The following is a 21,815-nucleotide window of genomic DNA, read 5'->3' as shown; positions in this document are numbered from 1 at the left end:
TTATAATGCAGTCTTAAGGTATTATTTCCTTTTAAAATGCAGGATCCACGGGTTTTCGTGCAGATCCTCCTCTGCTCTTTAAAATCCTCCAACTTGTTCTACCTGCTTTTACTCACAAAACCTGCTAAACGCCACAAATGCTCAGGGGGAAGGTAATGCAACAACAGAGACCCACACGGGAAATTCCATTCAGCACGTGGAAATTTACAAAGTGATTTATCACTCGAGGCAATCAGAAGCCTTTATAAATAACGCGCACTTTAGACATGGGCAGTTGAGAGCAGACGGCGCTATCTGATAGAGTGATGAGAACAGATAGGGCCACGTAAAGGTTTATTTGTGTGTCCCACTCCCCGCAGCGAGGATGATTATTACGAGCATAGAAGCTCCGCGACCTCAGGAAATCAAGACCCGACTACCGAGTACTCGAATTTTAAAAATCCTTATAATAACTTCAATCCTGCTCTTTGTTGTTATAGTGACGGTGCTGACTGCTATTGTGTTGCGTGAGTATGGTTTTTAATCTTGGGATACGGGTTTATATTTAGCAGAGTGATAGATTGAACATTTTATTTGAATGTGAAGATAAATGCTGCAGTTTTCGTCACGGGGCATTTGGTCTCTTCTGGAAGAGTGAGTTGAGAATGGACCGTGAGTAAGCAAATCAAGCTTTGAGACTTATGTTTTTAAAACGCTGATTTGAAATTAGGAACCGCAGAATGTTGGCAGATGCTGCATATTGAAGAGTGCAAATCCAAATGAGTGTTTTTTTTTGAGGACGGGTCTAAGCATGAACCTTAACTTTTTCCTCTTAGAGGCTGAACTGTATTTCTAACCTTTCATAAAGACCGCTGCTTGACTCCATTGACTGCTGCAGCCCATGTGTTGCAGATGCACCCACAGTGCTGTTAGGAAGGGAATTTTGGGATGGCGTTTGGCTTGGTAGGAAACTTTCAGGTGGTGGTGTTCCCATGTGTCTGCTGTCCTTGTCCTTCTAGGTGGTTGCGGTTGTAGATTTGGAAGGTGCTGCCTAAGGAGAGTTCCAGCACAGCATCTTGGTGCACACTGCTGCCACTGTGTTGATGGTGGAGGTTGTGCATGGGGTGCCAGTTGAGTGCCTTTGTCCTGGATGATGTCCAGTTTTTAAAAAAAAAAAAATCTTTATTGTCACAAGTAGGCTTGTGTTAACTGCAATGAAGTTACTGTGAAAAGCCCCTAGTCGCCACATTCTGGTGCCTGTTTGGTTACACAGGGAGAATTCGGAATGTCCAATTCCTCTAACGAGCATGTCTTTCGGGACTTGGGTGGGAGGATACCGGAGCACCCAGAGGAAACCCGTGCAGACTCCACACAGTCAGTGACCCAAGCTGGGAATCAAACCTGGGATCCTGGTGCAGTGAAGTGATAGTGCTAACCACTGTGCTACCGTGCTGCCCAGTGGTGTGGCTTCTAGTGGTGTTGGAGCTGCACTACAGCCAGGCAAATTGGGAGCTTTCCTTCACACTCTTGACTTGTGCCTCGTAGATGGACATGCTCTGTGGGATGGTAGGCAGTGAGGTTAATTGTGGCATGATTCCTAGTCTCTGACCTACTTGAGCTTTGTATTCTAGATCCTAACTACTTGCCCTTTTTAAAACCGAAAAATGTCCTGCTGTTTGCTAACTGTTTTAAATCTGTGTATTTTTATTTTCTGACAATTTTTGCCCCCTCCATTTCTCTTTTCCTTCCCCCCCCCCCCCCCCCAAAAAAAAATGTACCCTGTCCAAAACGCTTTATGATTCTGAACAACTTTATTGAATCTTTTCTCCCAAGGTGAACAACCTCCTCCAAATGTTTTTTGCAACTGAGTCTCCTGTTCCTTAACACCACATCCTTCCCTGCTCCTTAACAAAACAACCATTCACCAATACTATTTCCCAATGTTGGATTCTATTCCACGGGCTCTAACTCTTGACAAGCCTATTATGTGGCATTTCAGCAAACTCGTGCTTCATCAATTCCACTCTGTTGTCAAAAACGCCATGGGTGTCCCGGTGGTGATCACGAAGGCTTTTTTCAAAAGGATAGAAAAGAGTATCATGGGTTTTGTTTGGGCCGGGAAGACTCCGAGAGTGAGGAAGGGATTCTTACAGCGTAGTAGGGATAGGGGGGGGCTGGCACTACCGAGCCTAAGTGAGTATTATTGGGCCGCTAATATTTCAATGGTGAGTAAGTGGATGGGAGAGGAGGAAGGAGCGGCGTGGAAGAGATTAGAGAGGGCGTCCTGTAGGGGGACCAGCCTGCAGGCTATGGTGACAGCCCCATTGCCGTTCTCACCAAGGAACTATACCACGAGTCCGGTGGTGGTAGCTACACTGAAGATTTGGGGACAGTGGAGACGACATAGGGGAAAGACCGGAGCACTGGGGGGGGTCCCCGATAAGAAACAACCATAGGTTTGCCCCGGGGGGGAATGGATGGGGGATATGGAATGTGGCAAAGAGCAGGTATAACGCAATTGAAAGATCTATTTGTGGATGGGAAGTTTGCGAGTCTGGAGCGCTGACCGAGAAATATGGGTTGCCCCAAGGGAATGCATTCAGGTACATGCAATTGAGGGCTTTTGCGAGGCAGCAGGTGAGGGAATTCCCGCAGCTCCCGACACAAGAGGTGCAGGACAGAGTCATCTCAAAGAAATGGGTGGGGGACGGTAAGGTGTCGGATATATATAGGGAAATGAGAGACGAAGGGGAGACTATGATGGACGAACTAAAAGGGAAATGGGAAGAAGAGCTAGGGGAGGAGATTGAGGAGGGGATGTGGGCAGATGCCCTAAACAGGGTAAACTCGTCGTCCTCGTGCGCCAGGCTAAGCCTGATTCAGTTTAAGGTATTACACAGGGCACATATGACTGGAACACGGCTCAGTAAATTTTTTGGGGTGGAGGATAGGTGTGCGAGGTGCTCGAGAAGCCCAGCGAATCATACCCATATGTTTTGGTCATGCCCGGCACTACAGGGGTTTTGGATGGGGGTGACAAAGGTGCTTTCGAAAGTAGTAGGAGTCCGGGTCGAACCAAGCTGGGGATTGGCTATATTTGGGGTTGCACAAGAGCCGGGAGTGCAGGAGGCGAAAGAGGCCGATGTTTTGGCCTTTGCGTCCCTAGTAGCCCGGCGCAGAATATTGCTAATGTGGAAAGAAGCCAAGCCCCCGGGGGTGGAGACCTGGATAAATGATATGGCGGGGTTCATAAAGTTAGAGCGGATTAAGTTCGTCCTAAGGGGGTCGGCTCAAGGGTTTACTAGGCGGTGGCAACCGTTCGTCGAATATCTTGCGGAAAGATAGATAGGGGAGAACAAAGAAGGCAGCAGCAGCGGCCCAGGACTTGGGATGGGGGGGGGGGAGGAGGATGGGGATGGGGGGGGGGGAGGAGAGGATGGGGATGGGGGGGGGGAGGAGAGGATGGGGGGGGGGTGGGGGATGGGGGGGGGGGGGGGGGAGGAGAGGATTGGGGGGATGGGGATGGGGATGGGGGGAGGGGGATGGGGATGGGGGGATGGGGGGATGGGGGGATGGGGGGAGGGGATGGGGGAGGGGGATGGGGATGGGGGGATGGGATGGGGGAGGGGGATGGGGATGGGGGGAGGGGGATGGGGATGGGGGGGAGGGGGATGGGGATGGGGGGGGGGGGGGGGGATGGGGGGGGGGGGGGATGGGGGGCCTGAGACAAGGCAGTTGCCAATTAGGGCTAGTTTTTATTTTTTGTTATTTAATATTTATTTATTTGTTGTTTTTGTTTAAATTTAAAAAAGGTCATTATTACCTGAATTGTTACAATGTTGTGTAAAGGATGCACAATGTACTGTGTTGGTTGACCAAAAATTTTCAATAAAATATTATTTAAAAAAAAAAAAACGCCATGGGTGGGATTCTGTGATCGGTGTGATGGTCTGACGCTGGTGTCAAAGACTGCGCGAACCACTCTGGTGTCGGGCCAACCGGAAGTAGTGGAATTCTCTGCACTTCTGGGGGATAGGCTGGCGCCGGAGGGGTTGGCGCTGTGCTGGCTGGCACCGAAGGGACTGGGTGAGTTAGTGCACGTGCAGAACCGCTGTCATGGTTCTGCGCATGCATCGGCTGGCGTATTCTGGTGCATGCGTAGTGGGGGGGGGGTCTTCTCCACGCCAGCCATGGCGGAGCCCTACAGGGGCTGGTGTGGAAGGAAGAAGTGCCCCCATGGCACAGGCCACCCGCAGATCGGTGGGCCCCGATCGCAGGCCAGGCTACCATAGGGCCCTCCTCCTGGGGTCGAATCCCCGGGGCAACCCCGAGGATCGCACAGCCAACTTACCTGCCGGGTCCCGCCGTGTGGGACCATGTCCAATCCACGCCGGTGGGACTGGTCAAAAACGGATGGCCACACATCGGGGCCTGGAGAATTGCCGGGGGGGGGTGGGGTGCTGCCAACGGCCCCTGACCGGCATTGCGTGAATCCTGCCCCCGCCAGACAACCAGTGCCGGAGAATAGGCTGCTGGTGTTGGGGTGGGATTTGCGCCGCCCCCTGGGGATTCTCCGACCCGGTGGGGGGTTGGAGAATCCCGTCCCATGTCCGTGCTAGTTTTCATTTACATTTTGTTCACATCCTAAATTATTGTTTCTGAAAGATTTTCCACCAGCAAGGTTAAATTGACTGGCCTGTAGTTAATGTAAATTAAAATGAATTGGTAGTGTTTGTGATGGTATTTTCTTTGTCTAGAAAATATTTTATTGAGGCATTTTAACAATCTTAAACATCAAATTTCAATAAAAACAAAACCACAATAATATATACCCAACAAATCCCCCTGGGCATAAACCTCCACCAAAACATGGCTTACACAAACCGTGTCATCTGTCCCATGCACCCCCCCCCCCCCCCCCCACTCCCTCAACTGCCTGACAGTTAAATTCTTTTCTAAGAAGTCTATGAATGGCTGCCACCTCCGAGCAAACCCTTCAAGGCAAATTACATTTTTTCGAGTCTGAGAAACCCTGCCATATCGCTAACCCACACTCCTGACTTCTGGGGCTCCGAGTCCCTCCACCCTAGTAAGATCCGGGCCACCAGGGAGGCAAAGGCCAGGACATTGACCTCTCTCGCCCCCGGGTCCTCCGACACATCGAAGATCGCCATCTCTGGACTCGGACCCTCATTTGTAATACCTCTGACATGTGTCACAAAACCCCTTGGACATGTCCAAAACTTATGGACATGGTTCGTAGGACCCCCCCCTGCACAGTGCCCACACCTATCCTCCACCTCCTCCAAGAACCTGCTCATCTGGGCCACCGTCATGTGTGCCCTGTGGACCACCTTAAGTTGTATCGGGCTGAGCCTGGCACACAATGAGGATGCATTAACTCGCCTCAGGGCCTCCTCCCATAGTCTGGCCTCCAACTCCCCACCCAGCTCTACTTCCCACTTTCTCCACCTCTCCTGTCGGGGCCCCCTCCACTCTATCAGCTCCTTGTAGATCTCTGAGACCTTCCCCTCTCCTACTCCTGTTCTCGACACCACCTTATCCTGTAGCCCCTGGGGCGGCTGGTACGGGAAGGTCAAAACCTCCCACCGCACAAAATCCTCACCTGCAGGTACTGGAATCCATTCCCATCTGGCAACTCAAACTCTTCCTCCAGCTTCTCTAAGCTTGGGAAACCCTCATCAATAAAGAACTCCCCAAATCTCTCGATCCCTGCCTGCTGTCACCTCTGAAACCCCCCCCCGTCCAGCCCACTCTGGGTGAACCGATGATTATCACATCGCTGCCCACACTGATGCCCTGTCTAATCCCATATGATGCCTCCACTCTCCCCACACCCACTGGGCTTGTGGAGTATGGAGCTGGCGAGAACAGCAGAGGTGCTGTCAACAATGCCCCCAAACCGAGCTGGCGAGAACGGCAGAGGTCCCATCAACAATGCCCCCAAACCTGTGATGATATTTTCAATAGTAGGGTCCCCTTTCTGTTTTTTGCATAATTAAATTGAATTTCTACTTGCATGAGTGGTGGGTTGATGAACATCCATGAGCTGAATTTTTATTCTGGCGTCTAGACACCGTTAAGAAGACCTCCAGGTTGCAACCCTGCATCATGTTTAGATTTATTGCTCCGTGTTCTGGGGTACAGTGAAAAGTATTGTGTACAGCCCAGGCAGATCATTCCATACATGAAAAACATAGGACATACGCTAAAACAGGTGTAAATACATAGACATGTAAAACATATGAAGTGTACACCGTAGAGAAGATGTGTGGAGAGGTCAGTTCAGTCCTTAAGAGGGTCATTCAGGAGTCTGGTAATAGTGGGGAAGAAGCTGTTTTTGAATCTATTTGTGCGTGTTCTCAGACTTCTGTATCTCCTGCTCGATGGAAGAGGACCTGGGACGGAGAGGTCTTTGATTATGCTGCCTGCTTTCCCAAGGCAGTGGGAGGTGCAGACAGCCAGTGGATGTGCTGTAGATTTGCGTGATGGGACTGGGCTGTATTCACGACTCTTGTTTCTTAAGGTCTTGGGCTGAGCAGTTGCCATACCAAGGTGTGGTGTAGCCAGATAGGATGCTTTTGATGATGCATCTGATGCATGTGGACGTGCCAAACTTCCTGAAGTATAGACACTTGTGCTTTCTTGGTTGTAGCATTGATCTGGATGGATCAGGACAGATTGATGTGCACACCTTTCAACTTATCTTTTACATTGGCACCACTGTTGTTATTACTCCATGCCACTAGGTTCTCTATCTCCCTCCTGTACTCTGACTCATTGTTGTTTGAGATCTGACCCACCATGGTCGTGTCATCAGCAAACTTGTAGATGGAGCTGGACTTTGCCCCACAAGTCGTGTGTGTTTGTATAGGAAGTATAGTAGCGGTTAAGTACACAGCCTCGTGGGGACCCGGGTAATGATGACTATCGGTGAAGAGGTGTTGTTGTTTATCCTTGCTGATTGTGGTCTCTGGGTCAGGAGGTTGAAGATCAGTTGCAGAGGGAGGAGCCAAGTTCTAGGTTTTGGAGTTTGACATGAGCTTGCCTGGGATTATTGTGTTGGAGGTGGAGCTGTAGACAATGAATAGGAATCTTGTTGTCACGAAGCTCCAGGGATGAGTGTAGGGCCAGGGAGATATTGTCTGCTGTGGACCAGTTGTGGCAGAATGCAAATTGCAGTGGACCAAGGCATTCTGGGAGTATGGAGTTGATTGTGTCTCATGACAACCCTTATGATAGATGTTGGTACCTGACAATTTTTGACAAGTGGTCAATTAGTGGCCAGGATGCACCCTCCCATTCAATTAGGGTGGTGGGCAGTCTCCTGATGCTGGGGAGCCAATTGGAGGTGGCACCTGTCATAATGGAGGGCTCTCCTTGACAGCCTTTTGAGGCAGCTGTGGCCATCTTGCAATGGTGGTCATCGGTACTGGGGCATGTCACCTCACCATTGGTGGTACGGATACTGTCGACCTACACAATGGCCTCGAGTTCCATTTTATAAGGGAAGACTTATTACCTGTAATTTGAGCTGGTTGCCTTTCCTCACTTAAAGTGCCATGTTTAAATATGTCCTGGAGGCAGGAACATGCCAGCAGGATGACTGCCAGCAAATGACAGGCCTATCTACTGTGATCTCATTTGTGCTAGCTACCATTTAACAATTTAGCACCAGATATATAACTGCAAAATATTGCAGATTCTGGGGAAACAATGGAAAAAATATTTTGGCAATTACATCATTAACAAAGTTTAAAAATTGTTGTGATCAAGCAAAAAGGCAAATTGTCTAGACAGAGAAAGAGGCACAAATCAGTGACTGGGTTTTAAAACTGGCTCCTTCACTGCTCAAATTAAGAGGTAGATCTAGATAACTACAGAGAAAATTGACCCATTGCTGTTTTGAATGTACACCTGTCACAGCTCTTGGTGTGTAACATTCAACATTCCTTGGCTATTTTAAGAGGCCTAAAATATTGATCAAATGCAGTAGCATTTCTGTGCTTTGGTCCAGTTAAATAAATAATAATAATAATAATCTTTATTAGTGTCACAAGTAGGCTTAAATTAACACTGCAATGAAGTTACAGTGAAAATCTCCGAATTGCTACATTCCAGTGTCTGTTCAGGTACACTGCGGGAGAATTTGGGAGGGAGAATTATGAATGTCCAAATTTCCTAACGAGCGTGTCTTTCAGGCAGGAGGAAACCGGAGCACCCAGAGAAAACCCACTCTGACATGAGAGAATGTGCAGACTCCACAGGGACAGGTGACCCAAGCCAGGAATCGAACCTGGGACCCTGGCGCTGTGAAGCAACAGTGCTAACCACTGTGCTACCGTGCCGCCCATATTGTTCTTGCTGCTGCAATCAATTTGTCTTTGGGTGGAGAAAACTAGGTTTCTCCTCCAATCGGGGTAACCTAATATATTGCTGATTTAGATTTGAGCAATTTTAATTGAATGTTCCTACACCCTAAAATTCAAAGAGGTGGGTCCAGCTGTATCTTCTAAACTGGTTCTGACTAGATCCATGTAAATGGAGAGTTGGCATGAAGTATTGTTTAATATTAATTGGTATATGTACCTATATCTTGCCTTCTGAAACAAGTTTTGTTTTGCTTTGCAGTTCTTTACTTTCCAGCCAAATGTATTGATAACGATGCTTGTAAAAGATCTGATCATGCAGCATGTGGTAAGTGGCAACTATATTTCTATTAAGTTAAAATATTGAAAAAACACTTGTGTTTTTATGCAAGGATACCACAAAGCTGCGACCTCCCAGTAAGTAATTGGAGGGGTAGTGAAAATATTTTTCTTCATGGTTTGAGTCACCACCTGTAACATTGCATTAAAGTTCACGCGTGTGGTGGTCTGGCCTGCTTCTAGGATTCCATGTATCATTTTCTGCCTGTAATTTTTTTTTTTTTTTTTTTTTTTTGGTCAATGCTAGAAACATAGATTCTTTGTGTGGCACATTGACACCTCCTAATAAAAAAAAAAAAATCATTTTATTTTCTTGTGAAAGGCTGTGGACTTCAAAAAACAGTAACTGGCAGGATTATAGGTGGAATCGGCACAAAGAGTGGTGAGTGGCCTTTCCAAGTGAGTTTGCAGCGCAATGGAAATCACATTTGTGGAGCAACCCTTGTGGCCTGTAGATGGATTCTCTCTGCTGCACATTGCTTTGAGGGCAGGTAAATGTCAATTATCCATTGTCAAAATACGGGTCTGTCGTAGATGTAATGGTTCTTGGCAATCTACAAGTGGCTTGATTGTTAAGAATAGCATAACCCAGATTGGATAGACATTTTGTATTATGCTTCAATCTAGGTTTGTTGCAAATCAGTAACTATACTAAATGTAATAAGATCTATAAACCTACAGAATAGTACTTCTAATCAGACTTTAAATTTAGTAGTACAACTTCACTTCAATGAACAGCGTCCATCCAACAACCCCCACCAAAACATATTTTTGTCCTGTATTTGAACCTTCTCATGGCATTTCTTGCCTAGCTGCCTGGGAGCATTCCTTTTTTAAAACTGTCATAATCCACTTGCAGGCTGCATGGAAATTTTTTTAAAGCTGTGATAAATATATTAAAAGGTAATGCTTGTGGGGCTGTGAAGAACACACAGGAAGTAGAGCTAATTTAGAATGTTCTTTGGAGAGGTGACTCAGATCCTCATTGCCTCCTGTGTATGGTTCCATGAGCACAATGGATGAGATTTTTTTTCTGTTACTTTTTTGATCTCTGAACAATGGATTTTTTTTGCTTATTAGCATTGTCACATCACAAATTTATTAAACTTGCAAGACCTCCGGTGACACCTGCCATTCAACCTAACTTAATTTTTTTTTTGAAGCAGCTGTACATTAGTGAGAATAAACTGCTCAGATGACTTTGGACACTTTGCTCTGTTTGACAAGTGAGTTATGATGCAGACTAGTTAGCTCACTTTTTTTCATTCAGCCAGAAAGCCCTTGGACGCTCCTTTTAAATGATTGTGCTTTCCACATCCGTGTGTTTGGGATGGCCACTAAAGAACACTGATTATAATTGTCAAGTACTGTTTTTAATAAAAAAAAAAAAAATAAAAAAAAATAATAATAATATGGCATTTAACTTGCATACTATACCAATGTATCGAGTTTAAGCATTTGCATAAATACTATTTGGGTTGGATGAGAATTTTGTTGATGGTCACAATAGAATGTATTTACCAGAGGAAATGATCCAGTTAAGTTTGCACGGTTACCAACTGGAGTGGGAGAAGAATCTTGGCACCACTTCACTTGTCAGAGCAAGTCTGGCAAACTTGAGATTAGTGTACTTGTGCTAATTTCTCCTCCTCCCCCGCCCCCCAGAAAATTAATTTAGTCAATTTCTCCAAGAGTTGTGACTTTTTTTTTTTTTTTCTTTCCTGTTTTGAATTACAGGGATACGGAGTCTTGGACTGCTGTTTTTGGCCTGCATTTCCTGGATCAGTCAAATAACCACAACGTCCAGCATCGCAAAATTAAGAAGATAATTATTCATCCTCAGAATACACCAGCTACCTTTGATTATGATGTTGCCCTTTTGGAGTTGGTACATCCAGTCCAATACACAGATTTTGTCCAACCAGCTTGTTTACCTGCAGCCACTGCATCACTTCTGACTGGCAGGAGGTGTATAATTATTGGATGGGGGACGACAGAGGAAAATGGTATATATCTAAAATCTTAGCTTTGTGCAAGTTTGAATTGCAGTTCCAAACACTTTCATAACTGCTTCACTTAGAAAGATCGTCGTGATAAATTGCCAATGCTCCCAAGCACTTGGCACAGCTTTGAGGATTTGCTAAGGTTTAAGGAAGTGGAAAAGCAAGTTGGATTCACAATAGTTATTTCTGAGTCTAGTTGGAAATATTAGTGTTGGAATGCATGCATAAATTTGATAATTCTGGCATTTAATAACATTGGCACATTTCAAACCATAATGTGTAAATTATCTCTGGTGAGTTGGCGTGATTATGAAGGCATGGGATAACTATGCAGCCAAAAGTGGCAGTGCCATGCTACTCAATGGTAACTTGGTGGTTCTTGAATTAAGGCTTAAATATTGCAAACCACACGTGTCCTCATGCAATCTTGTATAGCTTTAATTTTTATCCAATGAATGAAGTACTTGGTAACATAAGAGAATGGGCCTTTCGGCCCTTCGAGCCTGCTTCGTCATTCATTATGATCGTAGTAAGCAACCCCAAGTTACAGGTTAAAGTCCAACAGGTTTGTTTCGAATCACTAGATTTCGAAGCACAGCTCCTTCATCAGGTGAAGTCTTACTGGTTTGTAAGACTTCTCACTGTGCCCACCCCAGTCCAGCATCTCCCCATCATTATGATCATGGCTGATCAGTCAACTCCATAGATTGTTCTCAACATTTCTTTCTCTTTTCCCCCCCCCCCCCAATATCTTTTATCCCTTTCACCCCAAGAGCTACACCTAACTCCTTGGAACATGCAATGTTTTGGCCTCTTATGCTTTCTGTGGTAAGTGAATTTCACAGGCTCACCAATCTCCAGGTGAATAAATTTCTCCTCCTCTGTTTTCAATGGCTTACCCTGTGACCCCTAGTTCTGGACTCTCCATTGGGGACATCTTTCCTTCATCTAGCCTGTCTAGCCCTGTTAGAATTTTAAGTTTGAGATTGTTTTTTATTTTTTTTTATAACCCCTTTCTCCTCCCCCAAACATTATTTAATCTCCAGAAAATGCAATCTTAACTGTCTCAATCTCTCGTACGTCAGTCCTGCCATCCCAGGAATCCATCTAGTAAACCGTCTCTGCGCACTCTAACAAGAACATCCTTCCTCCGATAAGGAAACCAAAACTGCACATCATATTCTAGATGTGATCCCACTAAGGCCCTGTATAATTACAGCAAGACAGCCCTGCTCCTGTACTCTAATCCCCTCTCTAACATATCATTTACCACCTGCATGCTTACCTTCAGCGACTGGTATATGAGGACACTGGATCTTGTTGCACATTCACCTCTCGAATCAGATAATCTGCCTTTTGTTTTTGCTACCTGCCAAGTGGATAACCTCACATTTATCCAAATTATATACTGCATCTGCCATTCATTTGCCCACCCTCAGCTGTCCGAAGCATCTCTGCATCCTCCTCACAGCACGGCCCCCTGCCCAGATGTGTCATCTGTAAATTTGGGGATATTAAATTTGGTTCCCTCATCTAAACCATTAATATATTATATGAATAGTGAGTCCCTGCAGTATCCCACTAGTCACTACCTGCCATTTTAGAAAAAGACCCATTTATTCCTTCTGTTTCCTGAGTGCCAACCAGTTTTCTATCCAGCTCCATACACTACCCCCCAATCCCAAGCTCTTTAATTTTCCATGCTAACCTCTTGTGTGGTGTGGTAGTAGAGGTATAATGGTACCTGGTAATGCTGGAACACCATTGGTAGAAATTGCTATGCTTCCTATTGGTCAAGCTGTATGGTAGCTCCGCCCTGCTAGGCAGGGTACAAGAGCCTGTGCTGCCCCAGCAGCCTTTATTCTGCTGGGGGAAACATGTAGCTTATTAAAGCCTTCAATTGGACTACAACCTTGGTTTAGTGGTCATTGATCGTGCATCATGTGGGACTTTGTTGAAAGCCATCTGAAAGTCCAAATAACTCGCATCCACTGGCTCCCCCTCATCTCTAGTTCCAGCAGATTGTTGAGCACTATTTTCCTTTCATAAATCCAAGCTCACTGTCTGATTCTGTTTTCCAAATGCTCTGCTATGGAACATATTAGGCCTGCTTCCGAACCCTGGGCAAGTGGGAGGGGAGTTAGAAACTCTCCCGCTGCTGCAGAATTCAGGATTGAGCTTTTTAATTTCAGCCACTCTAATCTACCAATATTGTGCAAAGCGAGCAAGAAGTTGCTCCTGGCCAACAGATGAGGGGCCCCATGGTCAGTCAGTGGGTAATTGTTCCAAAGAAAGTCATTTGGAACTTGAAAATAAACTGTTCTCCCTCCATAGAGTCTGCCAGACCTGCGCGAGTCTCTTCAGCACTTTCTGCTGACTTCAGATCGAGAATTATTTGTTTGGGTGGGGGGGGGGGGGTGGAGATTTTTCACACCACCCAAGTTTTTCTCGTGGCAGGAGGCAGACTGCTGCTGTCAATGGGATTTTAATCATTCCCCTGCAAGGGGTTCACTAAAGCCAACATTGGAAGATCCTGCTGGTGAGAATGGTTGGAAAATCCACCCCCCCCCCCCCCCCACACACCACCATTTTATTTTGATGTTGATATGGGTTCCAGGGATTTTGTCCACTAGGGTGCTGGAGACCTAAGCTTTACTTGCAGGGTTCAGAGTATTCTTGGTCACACAAAGGAAAGAGGCTGGTGGCATGGTTCATAATATGCCCAGTTATTGCTTTATTAGGTATCTTGCTTTTCTAGAGGACCAAGAGCAAACCTGCACAACAAACAAACTGGTTAGACCATATTGGTAGAAGCCCATTGCATTCATTGTTCAGTGCTGTGTTGGTTAGGGACTTGTCAGGAGAAAATGACTGATTAGATGTTGATCCTGTTTGATTGAAACAACTCTTCTGGCGTACTTACTTTTTCTTTTCACTTGCCAGGATCACCTAGCAATGAGCTTTTGCAGACTGAAGTGAAGGTTTTCAACAATAGCCAGTGTCGAATAGGCAAAGTAAGAATAACTAAACAGATGATTTGCGCAGGGTTCCTGGAAGGAGGCAGAGATGCATGCCAGGTACAGAATTGATTTTCCTTCCTCTACTCTTAAATTATTAAATGTGCCACTTTCCATCAGACGTGTTGTTGTATATAAACACTTTACACCACCTGCAACAACGGAAGAGGCCCAAGGAATTTCTAATTTAAGGAGCTCCATAAATACAATGAAGGGCTAATCCAAGGGACACTCTTGGCTGGTGATGGATTTGTGTGATGGATGAAGCCCAAATTTGATCTATTTTGGTTACAAGCCCTGAAGCACTCATCCCATTAGACTCCCCATCCTAGTGCTGGTCTTGAAATTGCAAAACGTGTTTTCTCTATTCCTCTTAAGAGTTGCTACATTATGACTTCCATCTGATGCTTAAAAGTTTGAGATCTCTTGCTGAAACTTTGTTTGCAGTCATCAGGACAAATGCCAGAATGCCCAAGTTCAGCACCCCTATTTTCTTGCAGTATTAAGTATTGTAATCCTTTCTTGGAAGTTTGTGGTCACTAGATGCAGCTGAAATTTGTGTTATAATTTGGGGACAAGTGCAAGTGCATGAAGTCCATGAATTGAAAACTAGCCTCTGTAATGGTTCCCATGAAACAAACATTGTTTATTCCCCCCCCCACCCCAAATCTAGTTCACTAATTTTCTTTCAGGGAAGGAAACCTGCTGTCCTTCTGGCCTGTGTGACTGATTACATGACTACCCCCTCTGAAATGGCCTACCAAGCCACTTAGTTCAAGGGCAACAAATGCTGACGGCCATAGTGATGCCACATCCTGTTGAAGAATAAACTTTATAAAAAAATTTTTTTAATTACCTTTTAAGCATGGCTGCTAATTTAACATTTCAGAAGAATGTGTTGCTGCAAAGTAACATATGGATTTTCCTGGCCCACCCTTTTTTTTTTTTTTGTGAATCAAAATTGATGGTGGTTTGAGGTGGGGTGAAGCAGAAGGAATTACTACAATTTAAACCTCTGCATGAAATTTTGCAATACAAGTTTGGCACAGTAGTGAGATTTCTTGGAGACTAATCCAGCTTTTCTTCCACTGCTGCTAGGGGTGGGGTAAAGTCAACTTTGTTGCCATGAATGATTCAACCCTCTGTGGGACTATGTTGAATGTGATGCATTAATGAGGCTCTAGAATAAAGCTCTTTTTCAATCCTGATTTCTGCAATGAGTGTCTAACTTGTCATCCACCAGCCCAGAGCTCGTGATTGGGGCCTAATCTTACTATTCCATTGAGCAGTAACCACAATACAGCAATCATGCACCCAAGACACATTTGTTGCAGAGTATTCCATTTGGATTATACATGGGTTAGCCCATTCCTCCACTTGATCCTAGTAACCCCACCTAACTTGAGGGGCAATTCAGCACTGCCAATCCACCTAACCTGCACATCTTTGAACTGTGGGAGGAAACTGGAGCAACCGGAGGAAACCCACGCAGACGGTGAGAGAACACAGACCCCACACAGTCGGTCACCCAAGGTTGGAACTGAACCGGGGGTCCCTGGTGCTGTGAAGCAGCAGTGCTAATCATTGTGCCACCATGCCACGGTTTGCACAGTGCAGCACGGCTTGTACTGCTAGCCTACAAATTACTACATCTGCAACTTTTTCCCAACTTGCCACATGTGGCTTTAATTACTTGGACCTCTTGGGTTTTATTATGGGACTGGCAATTATTCAATAACACAAATCAAATGAGTTTTTATTTTTACTGCCCTTGGTTTTAGGGAGATTCTGGAGGACCGCTACTATGTCAAGATGAGAATTCTCGGGCATGGGTGGTAGCTGCAATTGTTTCTTTTGGAATTGGCTGTGGAAGACCTAACCGGCCTGGAGTCTATGCAAGGACAGCAGCCTTCCAGGAATGGATAGGAAGGATAATAAATAGGTGAAGTGATGTTGGCAGTCTTGAGTCATGGTGATTATAGATGTAATTATTGCTAACAACTTATAGATATATTGGAGCTGTTTTTACAAGTGAACCAGTTTTTACAAGTGAACCATTCATAGTTAGATCATGCAATTGAGTGAACTGGAGGTTTACACCTCTTGCTGTGACTCTTTGATGTTAAGCCCACCTTTTTCTATTGTTTTAATGTAATTTAAGACTTTAATGCAAGTAGTACAAAGAAATGTTTTCTGCTTTGTTCTTGCATTTGCTGTTTGTTCTAAAACAAATTATACACCATTTACAATCTGTAAATTTACCTTCATGGTTATTCCTGAAATTTGGGCTTTTAAAAAAACATTGGGCATCTTATTGAGCCCAAATATTTGTACTAATGCCAGTGAGTTACCCATCTAGAATGGTGGAATTTTGTATGTGACTGAATATTTCAGTATGAAGGACAAGTATATACTATGCTCTTGTAATGGAAATGTTAATAAAATTTGAGTTTTGGAATTTATGGTGCAAGTCTAGCTTTGATTTTTGTTTTGAACAACACTTGCAAAAGGGCACAGTACAGTTCTTCTTTCCTACAGAAACTGTAGGTAGCTTTAGCATTCAGTTTGCCAGCAATCAGTGAGGACTTTCTTGTAACCAATTGCATTATGCACACTGGTGAATGTATTCACCTAATGCATGTATGATACTGTAACCTATGACCTGGAAGTGTCAATACAAGCTGCTTCCAGGTACTGTACTGTAACAGTGGGCTCCACTTCTGGCTCTGCCCTCACTGGGGCCATATATAAACCTGCTGCCTGTGGGTGGCATTCATCTGTACAACTGACTCTGATTAGGCGAGTTCATGATTAATAAAGCCTAATCAGAGTCAGTTGTACAGATGAATGCCACCCACAGGCAGGCTTTATTAATCATTAACTCGCCTAATGTTCACTCACGTGCTCTCTCTGCCTCTCGGTGAATTGAAGATATATCAATTTATTAATCATAGAAAGCACTATGGAAGCTGCTCTAAAGCCAGACAGGCATGAACTCTATGCCCGTGCGTCCAAAGCCAAGGAGATATTTGAACGTTGGCTTCGAGGCCTACCTCGACTCCTCCAACGCCTCCCACGGAGACCCTCATGCTGCGACGACTCCACGCTCTGGTGAGCCATCGAATCTCAGTAATGATCGAGAAGGTGGCCCTCAAGGCACACTTCGTGAAGCCCGTAAATGAGGTGTTCGCCAGACGCCTCCTCACTACTCGCCGTCAAAACGCCAGAGAACCGCTGGACGGGTATCTGGAAACCCTGACTCTACTCGTGATGAACTGCAGCTATCAAGATGTGATGGCAGAGGAACACATGAACTCACAGATCCGGGACACCTACGTGGCTGGGGTCCGCTCGAACTACATCAGGCAGTGCCTCCTGGAAAACTGGACCTCCGACCTGCGGGATACGGTAAAGCTAGCTACCTTGCTAAGAGGTGGCCTACCAGAATCTCCGTGCATTCCCCTCCGGGCCTGGCAAACTATGTGTGGACACCCTTATCGCGGCCCCCGTCGGACCTGCCTGCGCCACGCACCTGCCAGCCCAGCCCGGGGAACCGCAGTACTACTTGTGTGGCCAGGACCAACACCCTCACAGCGTTGCCCAGCCCGCGCAGCGACTGTGGAACAAGGGGCACTTCGCTAGAGTCTGTCTAGGCCAACCCAAGGCTCAGAAACCAAAAACGCACCAGCCCCAACCCATAGACTCTCAGCCCCCCAGACCCTGCAATATGCCTGCCTGGAACGCCCCCGTCAATTGCGGCATCGTGTGACTTGTGGGAGCCGCCATCTTGGTCGCTGGCCCCAACACTGACCGACATGTGTGACTGATGGGGGTTGGTTGCCATCTTCACCCCAGCCCGACACGTGGGGGCCGCCATCTTGTGATTCCACCGACCACCCAGCCTACCCGCAGCTGGGCGCAGTCCCTCGACCAATCACAGCTGAAGAACTCCAAGATGGTCGTCCGGGTCAACGGGCATGAGGCCCCCTGTCTTTTCAACTCCGGGAGCACAGAGCATTTTCCAGCCCGACACGGTAAGGCGCTGCTCCCTCCACACCTACCCAACCTCCTAAACAATCTCCCTTGCTTCTGGGTCCCAGTTCAGTTCGGATCCGGGGGTACTGTATCGCCAATCTCACTATGCAGGGCGCAGAGTACGCTCTTTAAGCTCTACGTCCTCCCCCACTGCTCGGATTGGACTTTCAATGTAATCACCAAAGCCTGACCTTGCAGTTCGGCGGGCCCTTGCGCGCCCCTTCTCCTCCCCCCCCCCCCCCCCCCCCCCCCCCTCCCCTCCCCCATGGTATGCAGCCTCGCAACCCTCAAGGCCGTCACCACTTATTCAAACCACCAGTTTTCCCCTGCTGGAAGAGGCCCGCTCGGCCTTCAGCCGCATCAAGGTCACCATCATCAAGGCCGCAATGCACGCGGTGGACAAGTCAATCCCCTTTCAGGTAGAGAGCGATGCGTCAGACGTTGCACTGGCCGCCACACTCAACCAGGCGGGCCAGTAGCATTCTTCTCTAGGATCCTCCACGCTTCCGAAATTCAACACCACTCTGTCGAGAAGGAAACAAGACATAGTGGAAGCCGTGCGGCACTGGAGGCACTACCTAGCCAGTAGGAGGTTCACCCTCGTCACCGACCAGCGGTCAGTCGCCTCCATGTTCGACAATGCACCACGGGGCAAAATAAATGACTGAGGTGGAGGGGCGAACTCTCCACCTACAATTACGATATCAAGTATCGTCCTGGGAAGCTCAATGAGCCCCCAGATGCCCTGTCCCGCAGCACATGCGCCAGCACGCAAGAGGACCGATTTTCGGGCTATCCACAATCCTTCACTGTCCCCTGCCCCGACATGACCTCGGCCACTGTAATAACGGCACTGCACAGCATCTTCACACACTTCGGTTTTCCCTGCCTATGTCCACACCGACTGGGGTACATCATTCATGAGCGATGAGCTACATCAGTACCTGCTCAGCAAAGGCATCGCCTCGAGCAGGACTACGAGCTCTAACCCGCAGGGAAGCGGGCAGGTGGAGAGGGAGAACGCAACGGTACAGAAGGCTGGAGAGGGAGAACGCGACGGTATGGAAGGCCGTTCTTCTGGCCCTCAGGTCTAGAAGTCTCCTGGTCCCCCGCTGGCAGGAGGTCCTCACCGATGCCCTCCACTCCCATCAGATCATTCCTCTGCACAGCCACGAACGAGACCCCTGACGATCGTTTGTTTAGCTTCCCCAGGAAGTCCATCTCCGGGGTCTCGCTTCATGTTGGCTGACAACTCCAGAACCAGTCCTTCTCCGGAGGCGCATGAGGAGCCATAAGACCGACCCCCTGGTTGAGAGGGTGCAGCTGCTCCACGCCAATCCCCAGTACGCCTACACCGTGCACCAGGACGGACGGCAAGATAGTCTCCCTACGGGACCTGGCGCCAGCAGGTTCCCCTGCCAACGTGCCCGCTGCCACCCCCAGCGTCCCGTACGCTCACCTGGGTCTCCTGTATTGTCCCACGCCGACACTGCCGCCACCCATCACCCCCCTACCTACCACCACACCCCAACCATCTCCGACATGCCGGACTGAGGTTCAAGCTCCAGACACAACGCCCCTGGAGTCACCACCTGCAACAACCGTGCCCGCCGCATCACCAGAGCTGAGGAGGTCTAAGAGAACGATCCGGCCTCCAGATAGACTGAATATGTAATGATCCCACGTCACCCCCGCTGGACTTGATTTTTTTAAAGGGGTGAATTTGGTTAATGTATTCACCTAATGCATGTATGATACTGTAACCTATGAACTATGACCTGGAAGTGGTGATATGAGCTGCTTCCAGGTACTGTACTGTAACCCCGGTGGGCTCCGCCTCTGGCTCCGCCCTCACCGGGGCCATATATAAACCGGCTGCCTGTGGGCGGCATTCATCTGTACAATTGACTCTGGCTAGGCAAGTTCATGATTAATAAAGCCTAATGTTCACTCACTCTGCCTCTCGGTGAATTGAAGATATATCACACACCAAGCTAGCAACTTTTTTTTTCTAAGAAAGAAACCTCAAACCTTTCAATTCTTAGGATAGCAATCCACAGCGCAAGGCACTGTGGGACCCCAATGACAGGGCAGAGGGACAGGAATTGCAAGGGCTATTGAAGGCATTTTTCATGTATACAAATCCAACCGCTGCAACAGGTAATCAACAACCCTGCATCTCTTTCTCCCCCCCCCCTCCCCCTTCCTCCCACCTGGCTCCTTTTTTAAAAAAATCAGCCTATGCGCCGCCCCCACTACTCCTCTGACTTGTGCTGAACCTCCTCCACAGGACCCCCTTTCTGCTTCATCAGCTCCCCATACATATCCTCCACAGGGCAGTCATCCTCTGACAACTTATCCTGCAGCAACACTGGAAAGGACAACACCTTCCTAACGATACCTGAACCTATTCCCCTTCGACAGCTTGAGTTCCTCTGACCTCGCACCCAACCCCACCAGTGCAAGTCGGCACCCACAGCAACATACACTCCAATCAAAAATGCTGCCTACACTGGTTCCACCACTGGGCTCTTGAGTACCGAATTGGTGAGAATGGAAGGGGTGCCATCAACAACACTCTCGAGCTGGACCCCTTACACACAGCCGCCTCCATCCACCCCAAACTGACCCTCCTCCACCACTCATTTCCTAACTATAATGGCAGCACATCCCAACCTCTTGAAATCCACCTTCATTCCCTCCACCAGCTATGCCAAGTTTGTTGTACAGCTGGGCCCAACTCTGCGCCACCTGCATTCCCAACATAGCGAAAGCTTCCCCCCCCCCCCCCCCCCCTCCCCTCCCCGCCACCCAAAATGCCAAATTCCCCCAGCCTCCACTCCTGTCCCCAATGATAATTGGGAACACCTCACTTTCCATATTCCATTTGTATCCCTCCTGTGCTCGTCCCCACTCCATCTCCCTCCACCTCCTCCTCGATGCCCTAAGTGCCATTGTCAACCGTGCAGTTGTCAACCGTGCCATTGTGAACGTGAGCAGGCACCCTTGTCATGTGTAGCCCAATGTACTGTGAACTAATCTTGTTTGTCCGAACACTAGCAGCCAAACCAAATGCCCAAACCGGAACCAAGCTGTTGCTAATTGTGTTTCTCTTAATTTGGCTCTGAAGGTGGCGGCCAATATGGTTGCCTTCCTTAATTCTAATATGTTTGCTCTAGAGTTGCCAGGTATCTTTCGATACCGATACAAGGTTCAAAACCAAATACTGATCAAAGACTCGATACACCAGTTAGTAAGTTCAAACTCAATGCTCATTTATTTACACACACAGTTAAATATACTCATGCACAAAACTCTACAGACTAAACTATCACTACTGCTAAAGCCTATACTTAGCTTCGGGCGCCCACTCAGTCAGAGGAACAATGGCCGTTGTTCGGCTCTGAGGCTGTTGGGGTCGAATTGGTGAAGGGGAACAGCTAAGGTCGTCTGTCTGGTAGCGTGCGTTGACCTTGGATTTACTTGTTCTGATGTTGCTGTTGGACAGGTCTTGCCTCCGGTGTTTACGCCGCCGTCAACATTTCGCCATGATTTTAGAGAATCCCGACAATGGTCCTTGCACGTTTTCACAATCTACATCCTCTAAAACTAACTGGACATGCACCTTGCATTGAATTATAGTCCATATGCTGTTCAGCCCAAGTAATATACCATAGAGAGGACATGATTATTGCATTTTGGAATTACATTAGGACTTGATATAATTAAATAGCTGCTGCTCTATGGCTATAATGTCTCAATTTTAATCCTTGTGTTCAAAGCCTGCTGTGCCCTGTAAAGTAAAAGTGGGAAAATATGTCATTTGAAACATGGAAGTCTGGCAAAACCTGACCTGAGGGTACATGAGGAAAAATCCCACAAAGGGTTAACAGCAGCCGCAAAAGAAGGTTTTGAAATGCAGATAGCCTTTATCAAACAGGCTTTAAGAAAACAGCTTGTAACAGCTCAAGCTGTAAAACTGATGCCTGCCTTTCAAGTTAAAGCAGATTGAACTTTTAGTTACATGAAGGAAAACAATATTTTGCACCTTC

At 47.1% G+C, this 21,815-nt stretch overlaps 1 protein-coding gene across 1 annotated transcript; it reads left to right on the top strand.

The window, feature by feature from the left end:
• Nucleotides 1-201: 201 nt before the first annotated feature.
• LOC140408798 (serine protease 27-like) lies at nucleotides 202-16,190 on the top strand. The gene is made up of 6 exons (XM_072496510.1): nucleotides 202-506; nucleotides 8,632-8,697; nucleotides 9,031-9,199; nucleotides 10,446-10,714; nucleotides 13,655-13,788; nucleotides 15,510-16,190. Exons 1-6 carry the CDS (start codon nucleotides 365-367, stop codon nucleotides 15,672-15,674), a joined length of 945 nt encoding a protein of 314 aa, XP_072352611.1. The 5' UTR covers nucleotides 202-364; the 3' UTR covers nucleotides 15,675-16,190.
• Nucleotides 16,191-21,815: the final 5,625 nt, after the last annotated feature.

This window comes from Scyliorhinus torazame, chromosome 3 (genome assembly GCF_047496885.1).
Source record: "Scyliorhinus torazame isolate Kashiwa2021f chromosome 3, sScyTor2.1, whole genome shotgun sequence".
Classification (NCBI taxonomy): Eukaryota; Metazoa; Chordata; class Chondrichthyes; order Carcharhiniformes; family Scyliorhinidae; genus Scyliorhinus; species Scyliorhinus torazame.
This window is presented reverse-complemented; position numbering and strand designations above follow the sequence as displayed.